The sequence below is a fragment of the Pteropus alecto genome, unplaced genomic scaffold, assembly GCF_000325575.1.
Source record: "Pteropus alecto unplaced genomic scaffold, ASM32557v1 scaffold20, whole genome shotgun sequence".
Taxonomy (NCBI): domain Eukaryota; kingdom Metazoa; phylum Chordata; class Mammalia; order Chiroptera; family Pteropodidae; genus Pteropus; species Pteropus alecto.
In genome coordinates this window covers 33,436,090-33,450,095 of record NW_006436298.1, presented here as the reverse complement: position 1 = coordinate 33,450,095, position 14,006 = coordinate 33,436,090, and the positions used below count along the sequence as shown (strand labels likewise).

General features: G+C 37.0%; 1 protein-coding gene across 2 annotated transcripts in view; it reads left to right on the top strand.

Moving 5' to 3' along the window:
- The first annotated feature begins 212 nt into the window (after positions 1–212).
- The window catches only part of EFNA5 (ephrin A5), a 271,610-nt gene continuing 257,816 nt past the window's right edge, over positions 213–14,006 (top strand). The window contains exon 1 of one of the 2 annotated variants that reach the window (XM_006913271.1): positions 213–603. In XM_006913271.1, the coding sequence (XP_006913333.1) occupies positions 479–603 (125 nt within the window). In that variant the 5' untranslated portion in view covers positions 213–478. The remainder of the gene's footprint in view (positions 604–14,006) is intronic. The other variant, XM_015590368.2, reaches the window with a different exon arrangement.

Here is a 14,006-nt window from a genome sequence, read left to right as displayed (position 1 = left end):
CAGTGTATGTCTCCCCGCGGCCACGGCGCGCAACTCCCGGTGACTGTGCAGCGTGCGCCGCCGCCTGCCCTGACTCGCGCTGCTGCCACCCGGCCCGGCTCGCACCTCCTTCTCCCGGGGTGACCCGCCTGCTGCCGCCGCCCGAGACACAGCCTTGCACCCCTTCCCCCGCCCTCGCCGCCGCCACCACCACCACACACACGCACGCTTCTCTCCATCTTGTGATTTCTTTTTTCCTTCTGAACCCTCCAGTGGGGGGTGCGAGTTTGTCTTTAGTCCCTCCACTCCACTGCCTTTTCTTCTCGCTCTCCTTCCCTTCCCCAGCTTGGTGTGTGCCTCTTTCTTTTCTCGCCCCTCTTCATTTTTATTTATTCATATTTATTTGGCTCCCGCTCTCTCGCTCTCCCCTTCCCTCCCTCTGGGTCCCTGCTCTCTCCCCGGAGTGGCGCGTCCCGGGCTCCGCCGCTGGCCAGGCGTGATGTTGCACGTGGAGATGTTGACGCTGATGTTTCTGGTGCTCTGGATGTGTGTGTTCAGCCAGGACCCGGGTTCCAAGGCCGTCGCCGACCGCTACGCCGTCTACTGGAACAGCAGCAACCCCAGGTAAGGCAATAGGGGGCGAAGAGCCGGGGCTACCCGGGCCCCGGGCCCTGCGGAAGGAACGGCAGCGCGGACTAGTGCTCACCCGCCGCAGGCAGCGCGCACCCTCGGAGCCTGCGTCGCCCAGGCGGTGATGGCTTTCGAGGCGCCCGCGGGAAGCGCTCCCATCGCGACCCTCTTTGTTAAGCCACCACAGAGAGCCTGGGCGCCCGGTGAGTCCCCAAGTCGGCCTAGACCGCCTGCCTCTGCAGAGATCGAGGAAACTCGGAAAAGGCGGGAGCCGGGGAGTCGAGACTTCACTGCTCCCCGGCTGGGGCAGGCTGGCCAGCATCCCGATACCCGCGCAGGGCTTGGGCACGAGGAGCCCCGGGTGCGCACCGCCAGGAGCTCTTGCTTGCAGCGTGAGTGCGCAGGGACTGCAACGAGAACCCGCCAAACACCCTCAAAGTTGTTTTTTTTTTTTTTTAATTTTTTTTTCCATCCCTTTTCTCGGTGCGCTCAGAGAGCGCACGGGCTGGGGGGAAGTGAGGGGGGCTGGGAAGCGGAAGCTTTAGGTTATTATTTTCCTCTTTAACTGCGAGGAAATCATCCGGCCCTTGAGTCAGTCTGGACCCGGCGTGCTTGGCAATGGAGAAGATTCTCCCACCTCCTCTACTCCCGGGTGGGCTCAGGGTGCCAGAAAGTTTGATCTAATGTTGGGTTACGTCATGTGTGCGGAGCAAGCTGCTGGATTTGGCCGAGCCGGGAGGTGGGAGCCCTTGGTCCATGGTCTGGCGGTTTGCAGCCGGAGGAACACGCGCGGTTACCTGGAACCGTTTTGCGGCGGTTCCCAAAGCCCGCCGTGTACGCGGAAGGCTGGTGGTGGGCATCCGGGGCCACCTAGCCCGCCTGCTGGACCCTGGCCACCCACAGATGTCCCCTGTTCACGGGCCCTGAAAGTGGGGTTGGAGTGGAGGTTGTCCTGAGTGGGGACAGACACCTCCCAATCCCGAACAGCTCCGAGCTCTACTTTCTCTCGATCCTGTGGACAGCGGTCGGCTCCTTTGGCCCCAAATTGCGCTGCCTCTCTGGACCGAGGCCACCTTCCAGCTGTGGACTGGTCTTGGTGCCCGCCCAGGAGGGAGATAGCATCGATTATGCCTCAAATCTCAGATTTTCCCCTGGGCTGGAGTGGAAGTTGGGAAGAGAGAGGCGGGAGGCCGAGAAGAGAGTTTGAGGTTGCTGCGCGCCCAGCGCGCCTGGGAAGAGGGTCGGGAGGGCGCTTCCAGGGCTTCCTACCTACCCGTGGCCCTCTCGCCTCCGCGCTTCTCTCGCCTTCTTTAGTTTTGCAGGCTTGTGAGGGATTCCCTACTTGAGGTGGTGTCAGCTCAGGTGAAGATGGGCAGATTTCCCCACAAGCGGTCCACCGGTTGCCGAAAGGAGAAAGAGTCCCACCCCACCCCCGCCCTGCTGCCCAAGGAAAGATAGTCACATCCAGATAGCCCAAGTCCTAATTGCATCGCCTGGCAGAAGTGGAGACATCCCTGAAAGTTTGGTTTAAAAAAAGTCTCGTGAAGGTGGGTGGTGGGATGGGAAGCTATTTCTTCTTTGACATGCCACTTACCACTATTAGAAAAAGAAAGAGAAGCCATCCTGCCAGAGGAAATGCCTTTTATTAAAGCTGACAAGACAAATAGAGCAAGCTTTCCAGTCGTGATGGTGTTAAAAGCAAGGCTCATTATGTTGGTTGGTTTTATTCCCCTTTGGCCTTTATTAGACAGCGTATATAGGGAATGGAGAAATTTATATTTCTAAATTTTAGCGCCTTATTAAGTAAAAGAAGGGTGAAATTAGTTGAATTTGGGACCTTTGGCTCTTGTTCGTCTTTTCTTTCCCACTCTAAACTTCACAGTGTGATCTTTTTCTCATGGTATTAATTTATTTGGATACTTGGGTGTTGCAGTCATCCTGGGTTAAAACAGAAAGAATCAGCAACACCCCACTCTACCCTGTCTTCTTAACCTGTCAAGCTAGTCTGAGTTAGTTTGAGGACATTTTATCTTAGGTTATCTGTTTTATGCTTTTGATACTGTTGTTTGGTTTGAGATTAGTACATTGATTTTTGTCACAGGTCATGTTTTTTAATAGATATGCCCTGCCTGCAGAAAACTTGTCTGCTCAGGATGTCATGGCAGCTTTGAACCTGCCCAAAGTTAATCTGTAGAATTTTAAAATACCAAGAGTATTCTTAAGTCAGTATTCTAATATGAGATTTGTGGAAATACCTTTCTATTTGATCATTATTAGTTTGATAATGTTCAAATGAAAAAAATGATGTCCCTCCCCGTCCCAAGAGATTTAGCCCTAACTTTAGTATTCTTAGGGGTTTATGGATTCATGTATCTTCCTGTGTTATTACACTGAAACTTTTAAAAAGTAATATTTTAATAGTAGGTACTGGGAAGCAGATTTATCTCTGAAATTTAGGGTGAGGTGGTACTTTTTTATGCATTGAGGAAAGTCAGCTTGGATGTAGTTTAAAAGGAGACAAATGGAAAATAATTTAGAAATAAATAGAAGCAGTTTATATTACAAAAGAATTATTTTAGAAAATTTACACAGGTTTACTATATTTTATAAATTCACTGTTTTACATTTCCTTTTTATCTTGTAAGATAATCTAGCCATGCCTTTTCGTTTTACATAAATACTATCTTTTAAGATTTTGCTAAACTAATAATATAATCAGAAGACGTCAATCTTTTTAAAAAATGGAAAACATTAATTGCAACTTAAATAGATTTTAAGATTTTTTCTTTTAGAAGTAAAGTTCAGTGGACACATTAAGCTACTCATGATACTGTGTAAGATGAAGTAAATATATTTTAGCTTATATTAATGGACTTCAATTTAAAATTATGTTTAGATAAGATTAGAACTAAGTATTACATCTTAATCATAGGGTTTAAATATCTTACATTGTAACATTTAGTAGTCATTGGAGTTTATCTTCTACATTGGGTTTCATTACTAACTCCATTGATACCGTAAGCATCCATTGATCTAGGTTCACAGAAGAAAAAAATATTAAACTTATTTGCTGTCAGATAGTTTTACTGTTAGAATCTATCTTCCCAGGTATTAACTTCTGGGAAGTGGATGTTCAATTTGCAAATGCTGATAACTTTTTAGTTGCCAGTATTTAGTGGGCTGTGGGCCAAACTGATTTGTGTTGAAATGGCACATATCTCTGAAATAGCAACTGAGAACTATCAGCCTGAATAGAAAAATATGATAACATTTGCCTGAATGCATTTTCCATATTTTAAACATTTGAAAATCTATTGAGTTTCACCTAAGTAGTGAGAGTAATAGAACGATCCTTTTAATGTTATGCTGAATTCTGAACCGGCATGTTACTAAGTAACTTTAAGTAATGAAAATCCCAATCAAGGAGAATATAACTGTTTGTCCTTAATTTAAGAATGTAAAAAGCTTTCAATATCTTTTAAAAAGACTTTCAGTAATAAAACTATTTACATTCTCCCTTAGTAGCTACTCTTATAAAGATACAGATGACTCAGTATTAAGAACACACCACTTAATCTGGTGTGCTATTAATGGTTTGGTGCTTCCAGTGAAAATATTCTTTTATACACTGTGCATATATTGAAAAGTTCTTGTATTCTTTTGACCAGTTGTCAGAATGATGCTAGGATAATTAAAGATGTCTCCTACTGGTTGACATTAATGGATGGAATAGTTGCAATATAACCAGCATACTTTAAGAATACTGATTCTCCTCAGTGCTTTGCTTCTGTTAAGGTTTGAGTATCACCAATTTAAAATGTTATTCTCTTACAGGAAAACATACCTCCGTAATTCATCCGAGATGTGCTAAATTTTAACCTAATCATGTTTTCTTTGGACGTTTTCAATTCTTGTAGGGACTTGTAAATTAAATATTTTGTATTAGAGTAGCAGGTAATTGACACCACTTAGTTTTGTTAACATGTAATCTTGGAGTTGTGAAAGTGATGTGAATTCTAGGTCAACACTCCCAAATCCTTCTGGCAGTGTAGGTTATATATGTGTGACTGAGTAGATAAAAGTAATTTTTTCCTAATCTCAGCCCCTGAGTATTTTTCTTCTTTCAAAAATCACTTTTTCATTTTAAAAAATCTGACCCATCTGTTTTTTAACATCTATATAGCAAGTATAACAGCACTGTTCATTGTCTACTGACAAATGAAATCAGTTTGGTTGAAATCTAAGAATTTGTTTTGAGGAAAGATGGAAAGTTGATCTCGGTTTAGAATGAGTTTTATCACCAAACTTGTAAAGGAGTAACTTTATTTTTGAAATTTTCAGGGTTTAAATAATATTTTTATGTCAGAAATAAAAGTCCTTCAAGTAAAAGGCGTTATTTAGAATCTTTTAACTTTGTTAACTATGAGCCTCAATGTAATATCAGTTTATTAGATGTAATGGGATAATTTTATTATTTTGGTATTTATATCAGAATTTGTGTAAACATCTGGATAAAAATAAAACTGTATGACTGAGATTTATATTTCATGTTTTTACCCTTATCCATTTATAGGAGACCTGAAGTGAATCCCTTTCTCCCACTTTTTTTATCTAAAAATTTATAAAAGAGAAGTCTGCTTCTTGTTTTTGGCCAGTTTTCTGTAGAAATTTGAAAAGCAAGTTAGCTAGTTAAATGTTATGTTCCATCCGTTTCATTCATTATATTACTTATTCATAATAAGCTATCAGCAATAGTTAACTGTCTTTAGGTGACTGGAGCATCAGTGCTGTTTGAGACACACTTATCTATATAGTCTAATTCACATTTCTAGTATGAAACCAAAGTTAATAAACTCCTTGTGATTAAAAGAATCAGAGAGAGCCTTCAGTAGTTCATTACTCCCTGTTAGTTGATTTTAGTGGTATTAACTAAACCATTGGCTCACTGAATGAATATCTTGTTGCCATGTGTGTTCTGGCTGATAATCAGTAGCCTTAGAGGCTTCCATCTTTGAATGCTGAGAATAAGGTTTGGAAGGAGCACTTAGTTATTTGGGGGCAAATTAACCTTGTGAATTTCTTGCCATTTAATCTTGCGAGATGCCTTCTGAACAGGGATTTCATTGCATTCTGTCCACTGGCCTGATTTCCTGTTGGATAGGGACAGATAAAGATGAACGCCTCTTTTTCTCCCCTGTTGCTATGTACCAAGCAAGCTACCAGCTTCATGCTGGGCCAAGAAAATGAATGAATATAATTAGTCCTTCAGGAGTCTTGATCTTTGCAAGCTTAGGAGAAGTATATGCCAAAAGAATGTGCCTTTGAGAAAGAAAACATTGAAACATAAAATGAATAAAACTTAAGAAAATGTTAAGAATTTTACACATTGGTAGCGTTTGGTGTTACATAATGGTATTTTTTTTTTTTTTTCACAGTATAAGTCATTTGCTTAATAGTTTTTCAAAAAGATGACACTCAACTCTCTTCATTTCTGTGTTTGTTTTGGATGACTCCCAGTAGAGCAATGAGGATTTAAAAAGCTGTGATATTTTATTTTAAGTAATAAACCAATCTGTGTTAACCAATTACATATTATCGACTTTCTTTTCAGAAACAGAAACTGTTAAAATAGCAGTTTGATTAGAATGTTCATGTTGAAAAAGAAGCCTTTACGTCCCTAAGTACAGTGAGGAAGGCCCTGATCACTTACCCAAGATAGTCAGGATCAATCTTTGGAACTGAGAAACATTGCCTTTTGATCATTTGTGATGGATAACACCTTCATATTCAGGTATAAAAACCTCAAAGAAGAGGATAAGAAATGAGATATTAATACTCACTCTTAGTAATTTGTCTTACAATGGTGGTCTTAGACAGCTAAACATCAATAAATTACTGTCTCTTTTAAGGGCCTGATTTATATTAGATTTATATTTTCGTTTACTTCTCAACCTGTATCCTGAGTTGTTTTGGAGAAAAGTTTCTTGTGATTAATTTGAACTTCCAGTGTTTTTGAATGGGATATTACTCACTACCAGATCTGTTTTCTCTTAAATTTGTCTACATTTATATTTTCAAAATTTAGTCAGTTGTAACTAAGGCAGCACAGTGACATAGAAGCACTTAGTTTAAAATTAAAAAGTAATAACGGAAGTTTTTCTGTACCATAGGTGTTATACATAGTTCTCACTATAAACGAAAAATGTTCCTTATATCTTAGTATTCTTGATAATCTGTATTCCTTATTGTACTTCGAAAGATTTATTGTAAATTGCTGATATCTCTGCACTGTTTTCTAATCTGAAATGTGTGTGGATGTAAACTCTTGATTTTGAGGCTTTTTAATATAGTTTTCAAACAGTAAGTCATAAATTTCAGTAAAAACATTTTAAAATATGAAAACTTCTAGTGAAAGTTAGCTAGTTGCTGAAAGACAGTAGTATACCACAGTGATGGTTAACTCAGCTTTCATTCAGGTAGAATTCTATCATTTTCAATAAAGAAAAATAAACCTTTGTCATCTTTAGAAACATCCTTCATATAATTGACAGTTGACAGCTTGAAGAAAATGTTACTGTCAGGTCTTATTTTCCACTCAAGTGAGAAATAAAAATAGTTTTGGGTGATTTAAGAAAATCTACTTAAACATTATTTCAAAATATAGGAAATATTTTTTAATTTTTACATATATATCATAGAATTAATCTGCCATTTGATTCAGGGGAGGTCAGCAAAGTGCAATTCAAAAAGACATTTTCTAACAGTTAAGTTCCTAGGGTGTTTAACTTAAAAAAAACAAATACAGTTGATGTATTTATAACAGGATATCACTGGACATTTATGATAAGATTCTTTAAGAGAGATAAGATATTAATGATATTTATGTTATTACTTATAAAGTGACCTGATTTCCATGACTGACTATCATGATTCTGGTATGAAGTATAAATAGGAATTTTGGTCATGTGATATCTCTCTATATATGTGTTGGATGATCAAGTTATTGGCACACAAAGATTAGACCTTTTTAAAAAATTGCTTTGCTATTAATAATTTTAACTGCACAGTGTAATCCATAGTTTCTTTGTGGAAGTACATGAATACATACTTGGAGATTAGGAAAAACATATGACTAAGTTTGTTTTCTAATTTAGAAAAGCTAGGTTTTTAGCTTTCAGTTAAATCAGCATTTTTATTTTTTTTTTCCATAGAAGCAGCCATCTTGTTTTAAGGCCAATTTTATTTCTTTCATGACAATGGTCCGGAAATGAATATGGACGAAAGAAAAGGACTAAACCACTTTATAATCGTTTTGTCAAGGCTCCACATTTAAAGTTCTGACTTAAGAGTTATTTGTGGGCTCATTAAAATGCTATCTTCTGTATTTAGTTGACAAAATAGAATCTTTTAACTTAGTGATAATATATTTTAAACCCAGGCATGTTATATTTTAATTTTAAATATTGGGCTGTACCATGTTTACATATATAGTTTTTTCTTGAAGTTTATATCTTATTGTTAATTTCAAAGTAATATATTGATAGCACCTATTATCAACACCCAAATCTAGATTTCCTTTTTCTGACTGCATGCAGTAGTCCTTTTTATTTGTTGATTGATATTTTATTTTTTTCCTAATTGCTTAGCGGTACCAGGAATCTTTCTTCAGTAAAAGGTATTGAAGAAGATGTAGGCACCTCTAAAAAAGATGCTTTTGGGGTGCTTTAAGAAGCATTATATGAAGTCGGAGCCTTTTTGTCCCTTAAATATAGGTTCTTGCTATTTCATTACCAAACCGTTCTTGGAAGTCCTTATAAAAATTTTTTTGGAAGTAAATTCATATTTGTTATCAAAAATTATGAGAGTATATCAACTCTGCTATATTTTCAACATGTTTTGCATTTTTTGATACACTTGGAAGAACATGTGGCCTAGTAAACTTTACCCAAAATGTATACCACGCTTCTTGCTACTGCATCTGTTTGATGACGTCTGGGAACACTATTCCCACGTACTGTAGTAAAAGCAAAACTTCCTTAGGATTAATTTCAACATAACCTGACTCAGTCAGTCTGATTAAAGTGGGCACAGACCGAATACTACTTATGCTACAGATTGCTTAAGTTCATTAGAAGTAAGATTTTTGGTGGTCGTAGATACAGGGTAAAAGGCGATAAATAAAATAAATATTTTAAGAACAGATATACATCTCTTGGGCTCCTTATTAAAGTCCAGATGTGAGTTGACAGTTTTTGTACTGAAAAGCTTTCCTCTGATATCCATCATCCATTTTTCTTTGGCTGGAGAAGACTGAAATAACTGAGTGTTCAAAGTGACCTTTTTGTTTTCAAGGAACTAACAAATCCTTTTGTTTTTTTCTTGCTGTAGCTAAACTGGTAGAGTGTCCATTCTGAGTTTTATTAATGACATTTATGTATGTAAAAATTGTAGTTAACAATGAGCTCTTGCTGCTTACCATGAAAATACGGATTATAAAGGTAAATGAAAGTATTTTCTCATACGAAAAATGCAGTTTTGTGGTTGGAATAAATCAAATCATAGCTTATTTTGATTGGATAATTATAGTGCAAACTGTTATCTAGGTTTTGATGTTATGGATGTGCTCCTTGATGTTTCATGTTCCATAGACCCCAGTAGGTGTATGACTTTGTCATATTTACTGAACTTTAATAATGTATAGGGGACTTAACCTTTTGGTTAATTTTTATTTAATTTTATGGAGATATTTAATTTTATGGAGACAAATGGGAATGGGGAAAAAAGAAATAATTCTAAATATGAGGAAACGATCCTTTGTGTTTAAAATTAGGTTAAACAAAGTGGGAGCAAATGAGCCTAGTTCCCTTTCTATTGTTTCAGGGCAAGAATATACAGACAGATGTTGGAATGTGGGAGCTGTGACCTCTGACCCACACAGCATGGCCACTGCCATGGCACACAAGTGTCCTGAGCCACCATCATAGTAGATACTTTTTTAAAGTGACTGACACTTTGAGATGGAGAACCAAAAACTGATTCTGTAGCTATCTGCAATTCTCTGAAGTATCAATTTTTTTAGCTTCAATTTTAGGTTCCTCACCTTACCTTTTATGAAAAATGTTTTTTGTTTGGCTCAGATAGAGCTTTTGTGACTTCTGGATGAGTTCTGTATCCCTGTAGTCAGAATTAATCTTTGCCTCCCAATAAATTTTTTCATCGGGTTGGAAATAATGGAAGATGTTCAGATGTATGGTTCTGCAGCACCGAAACATTTGCTTTATTAAGCTAATCTATATCTATCTGTGTGTCTGTCTGTATGTCTGTCATCTATCTATATCTATATTTAGACTATATTAATATATATAGGTAGATATTAATATAAATATAGATAGGTATATTTTAAAGACAGATGAAAGGCCTTTTAGTCTCTGCTCTGCAATCTTGCCAGTAACCCCTGGGTTCAGATAGACCATTAATGTTTTAGATACTGTGGCATTCAGTGCTTTCTTCATATATTTGTTTACTATTACTGCTTCAGTAAACTTTTATGCCTATTTCAGTAGTTTTCTGGCAGGGGCTTTATTTATTAAAATTTAGTGACCCAGCACTAAGAGGGGTACAGTTCAAATAGTCGTGCTTCTGACAGGGTTTTGTGTCAAACTAGAGAAAATAATAGGGAAATGAAAGCTGCCAAAATGTGTCTCCCAATTACTAATTAATCAGGCGAGAAAGGACCTCAGTGACAGATCTGATGTCCGCCATGACAGCAACTCAGGGAATGCTTTATTTTAAATACTGTATAAAACAAATTAAAGTAAGCCTCAAGGAATGTAGCACCCAGATATTTGATATCACAAGTGCTACTTTTTTAAAGTCTGTGTAAAGCAAAGTAAAAAATGAATTGAAACTGCATCTTTGTACTCTTTACTGATAGTATCAAAGCATAAAGCTTTTCTACGTATTTCTCTTATTAATAAGCGATACCTGTGTTCTTATTAATATCTTAATACAGATATGATAGTATTCTTGGTTTTAGTTGATGTAACCTTGTGTACATACTTTTATTGTCGATAGAGACACGAGGAAAATTTTAAAAAATGTTCTATCATATGGCTGTCCTCAGTATTTTGAGCATTATTGTAATTGAAGAACAAAACTCTTCTCCTCACCCCCCTGCCAAATATACGTTTTTGCTGTCCCAGAGGTTCCAGTCTTTTCTGGCAATGTTTCCACTATGGTTGCTGGACTCATAATTAAATGCCTGTTATTAGGGTATTTTTTCCATTGCATTTACAACATATAAAGGAAAGGGTGTTGTATGGAACTATAGCAATAGCTATCAGGGGAACAATGAAAACTAATTACACACTCTGCTATCACCATTGTCAACTATACTCTTGGGAAAACAACAAAATGACTGTGTGTGTGTGGAGCGGGGGTGTATACGTATACAAGATAGCCAATTGAAAAATATATATGTATATGGTCACACATTTCTGAAGGCTTAAACTCTGGGTTCCCTGAAGCAAAAAATAAGTATAAGGGACACTCTAATTCAGTTAATTAAAAAAAAAAAAAAAGCGGTTTTTTATTATAGAGGGAGGAGGACCCTATTTTAGTACCATTCTTGTGTCATATGGACTGAGACAATCAGCAACATTTATGACTGTGGATGTCTCATTATAGTGAGTATTATTTTGGAATGGTCTTGTCATTGGTACATCAATGCTATTAATATATCTGATTATTTCTTATAATTACCTCTTTTATAAATTATTTCTTCACTTAGCTCTAGATTTTTGTGTCGATATTTGGCTATTTGAGGCCTAATCACAGTTCGTTTATTATGCAGATCTCTCTATCATTATCTTTCTCTTTTGATGACTTTGGCTGCTTCACTGTCTTTGGGTCTGTCTATTGGTAGGTGGATTTGAGAAAGAAAATAAAACTAAAAAATGACTTTTCTGAAACTTATAGCAGCTTTGGTATGAGATTTGGTAAGAAAACACTTTGAGGCTATTGAATAATGAGGTTTTAGATTCAATTTTGGATTTCAATCATCCATGCCATTTCTGTTCTCTGGTACCACATAGAATCAGGACTTGGCCCTATATAATGTTTTCCATTACTATTTTGATTCCTTGGGTGAATTCTCTTTGCTATATTTAAAACCGAAACCAAGTAGGTGAATTCAGGAATTATATATTGATTTTAACTTATTTTTTCCAAAATTTTCACATCAAAGCAATAATATAGCTAATGTCTATAACAGTAATAATACATTGCTGTATTGAATATCTAAAAGTTACAATTGATAATATATTGGGAGGCCTACAGCAGATTCAGAGATGAATAAGAGAGCATCTGTACCCTTAAGGAACTTGCAGTTTTGTGCAGATTAAGTTTATGTGTTTAATCACAGTAAAGAGTAAAAAAATGCTATAAGAAATCTTCACGTGTGGATTTATTCAGCAGATATTTATCAAGTATCCACTGTAAGCCCCGTATTGTTCTTAATACTGGAGACGTCTCAGTGAACAGTATAAACAACATCCCTGCCATCATGGAGCATTCTAGATCACTGTTTCTCACACTCTAATGTGTACACAAATTCTCCAAGGGGTTCTTGTTGAAATACAGATTTTAATTTCATAGATCTGGGCCTGGGCCCCGACATTCTGCATTTCTAACCAGCTCACAGGCAGTGCTGATGCCGTGGGGTAGCGAACCCACAGAGTGAGCAGCGAGGTTCTAGGTAAATCAGTGGGAGAGAGAGTCCTCTGGCTCCTCATCAAGGACTCTTGGTTGTATTTGCCCTGAACTTTCTGTATAGTTCTACAATTTCTAAAGTGGCTTAGTATTCGCATGACCGAAAGTAATTTATCTTAAGGCCCAGTAGTCTTCATTTCTAGGCACTTTTCTCCAGATCTCAACCAAATAAAATAGATTTTTTTTTTTTACATTGAGGTTCATGCATCATTAAAATACACCACTAACAAAAGTAGTAGTCTAGGGATTTTGTTGTGAGTCAGGGAGGATTTATGACAATAAACGTCCAAGGATATTTATTTGCAAACCCTCCGCAGATGTTTTTTTATGTGGCAATGCCAGAATTACACCTCAGAAACAGATTTTTAACACTTTCCAATTTAAATCCAGATGGTTAAATGAACCCCAAATGTTCATTTTACATTCAGCATAGGAGATGACTAGCAGTTTCTGTGCTCCCACTGCCTGAGTTTCTTGTGGGTGGCTTTCAGGAGCCTACGCTTCCAATGGAGTTATAAAAAACTTGGGGAAAAATACCTTCCTCCTCTAAAATTCTGATTCTAGTGTCCTTAGTGAGAAATCTTTGTTTTTCTAGAGTCTAGGTAGTATAAAGTCTTTATGCTTCTGCTTTTTTTTTTTTTTACAGCACATCTATCATTTGCTTTTGCAAAACAAATATTATGTAATTCTTGTATTAATTAGAATGGAACTAGTTAAATTCAGTTACTCTGCTTGTTCGCTTTTGGTTGTTGTATGTCACTTTGTGTGTATAAATATATTACTAATCTCCTAAGTGAACTTTAAAGTCTGTGAAAGCATCAATAAATAGACTTACTTAACCAATATACTTCTATGAAATGATTATAAAAAAGGAAGATGGAAGTATTTGTACTGTAAATCAGCTATATTTTTATGAAAACAAACAAACAAAAATAAGGATGGTGAGCACTCTTAAGTATCCTTTTCATAATAATTTTTATCAACACTTTTTAATAGTTAATTATTGAACAGAAGCACATCTTTTCATTTTAAAATTCTTGGTAAATGGATTTAATTACAACATTGGGTAGCATTTTGTAAGAACTATGAATATTATTAATAGTAAATCGAGACATTATGCCTTTATTTTTTGTGGGTTTATGTTTGTGTTCACCATGATGTAAATAAGCATATTGAAATAATGCCTTTGAAATGACAACCACTTAAGAGTTTCTAGTTTTATGATTCTGGTAGATAAAGAAATTCAAGAATCTTCTGTGACTATGTGTGAACTTAAGTGGTTCCTATAAGAGAAACGTGGTATGTCCTTATCTGATTATTGAATTTAGAAATACGATATCTTCATCAATTAAAATGAAGTAAACTGAATATCTCTAAGCAGTGGCTTTGTTCAAAATGGAGTTGATATACCTAAAACTTTTGTGATCATTGCTGTGTTTGGTTAAAAAAGAAGATGCTCAATAGTTCTAATTATTGTTTTCTCCCTCCATTTTTTAAAAACGGGAGAATAAATACATTGAATGATTTTTATTTAACTCGGGGTCATTAACAGTAATTTCTTATCAGATTAACAGGTTGAAACAAGTTCTTAGGTACACTGATACGTATAATTTACAGATTGTTTTGAC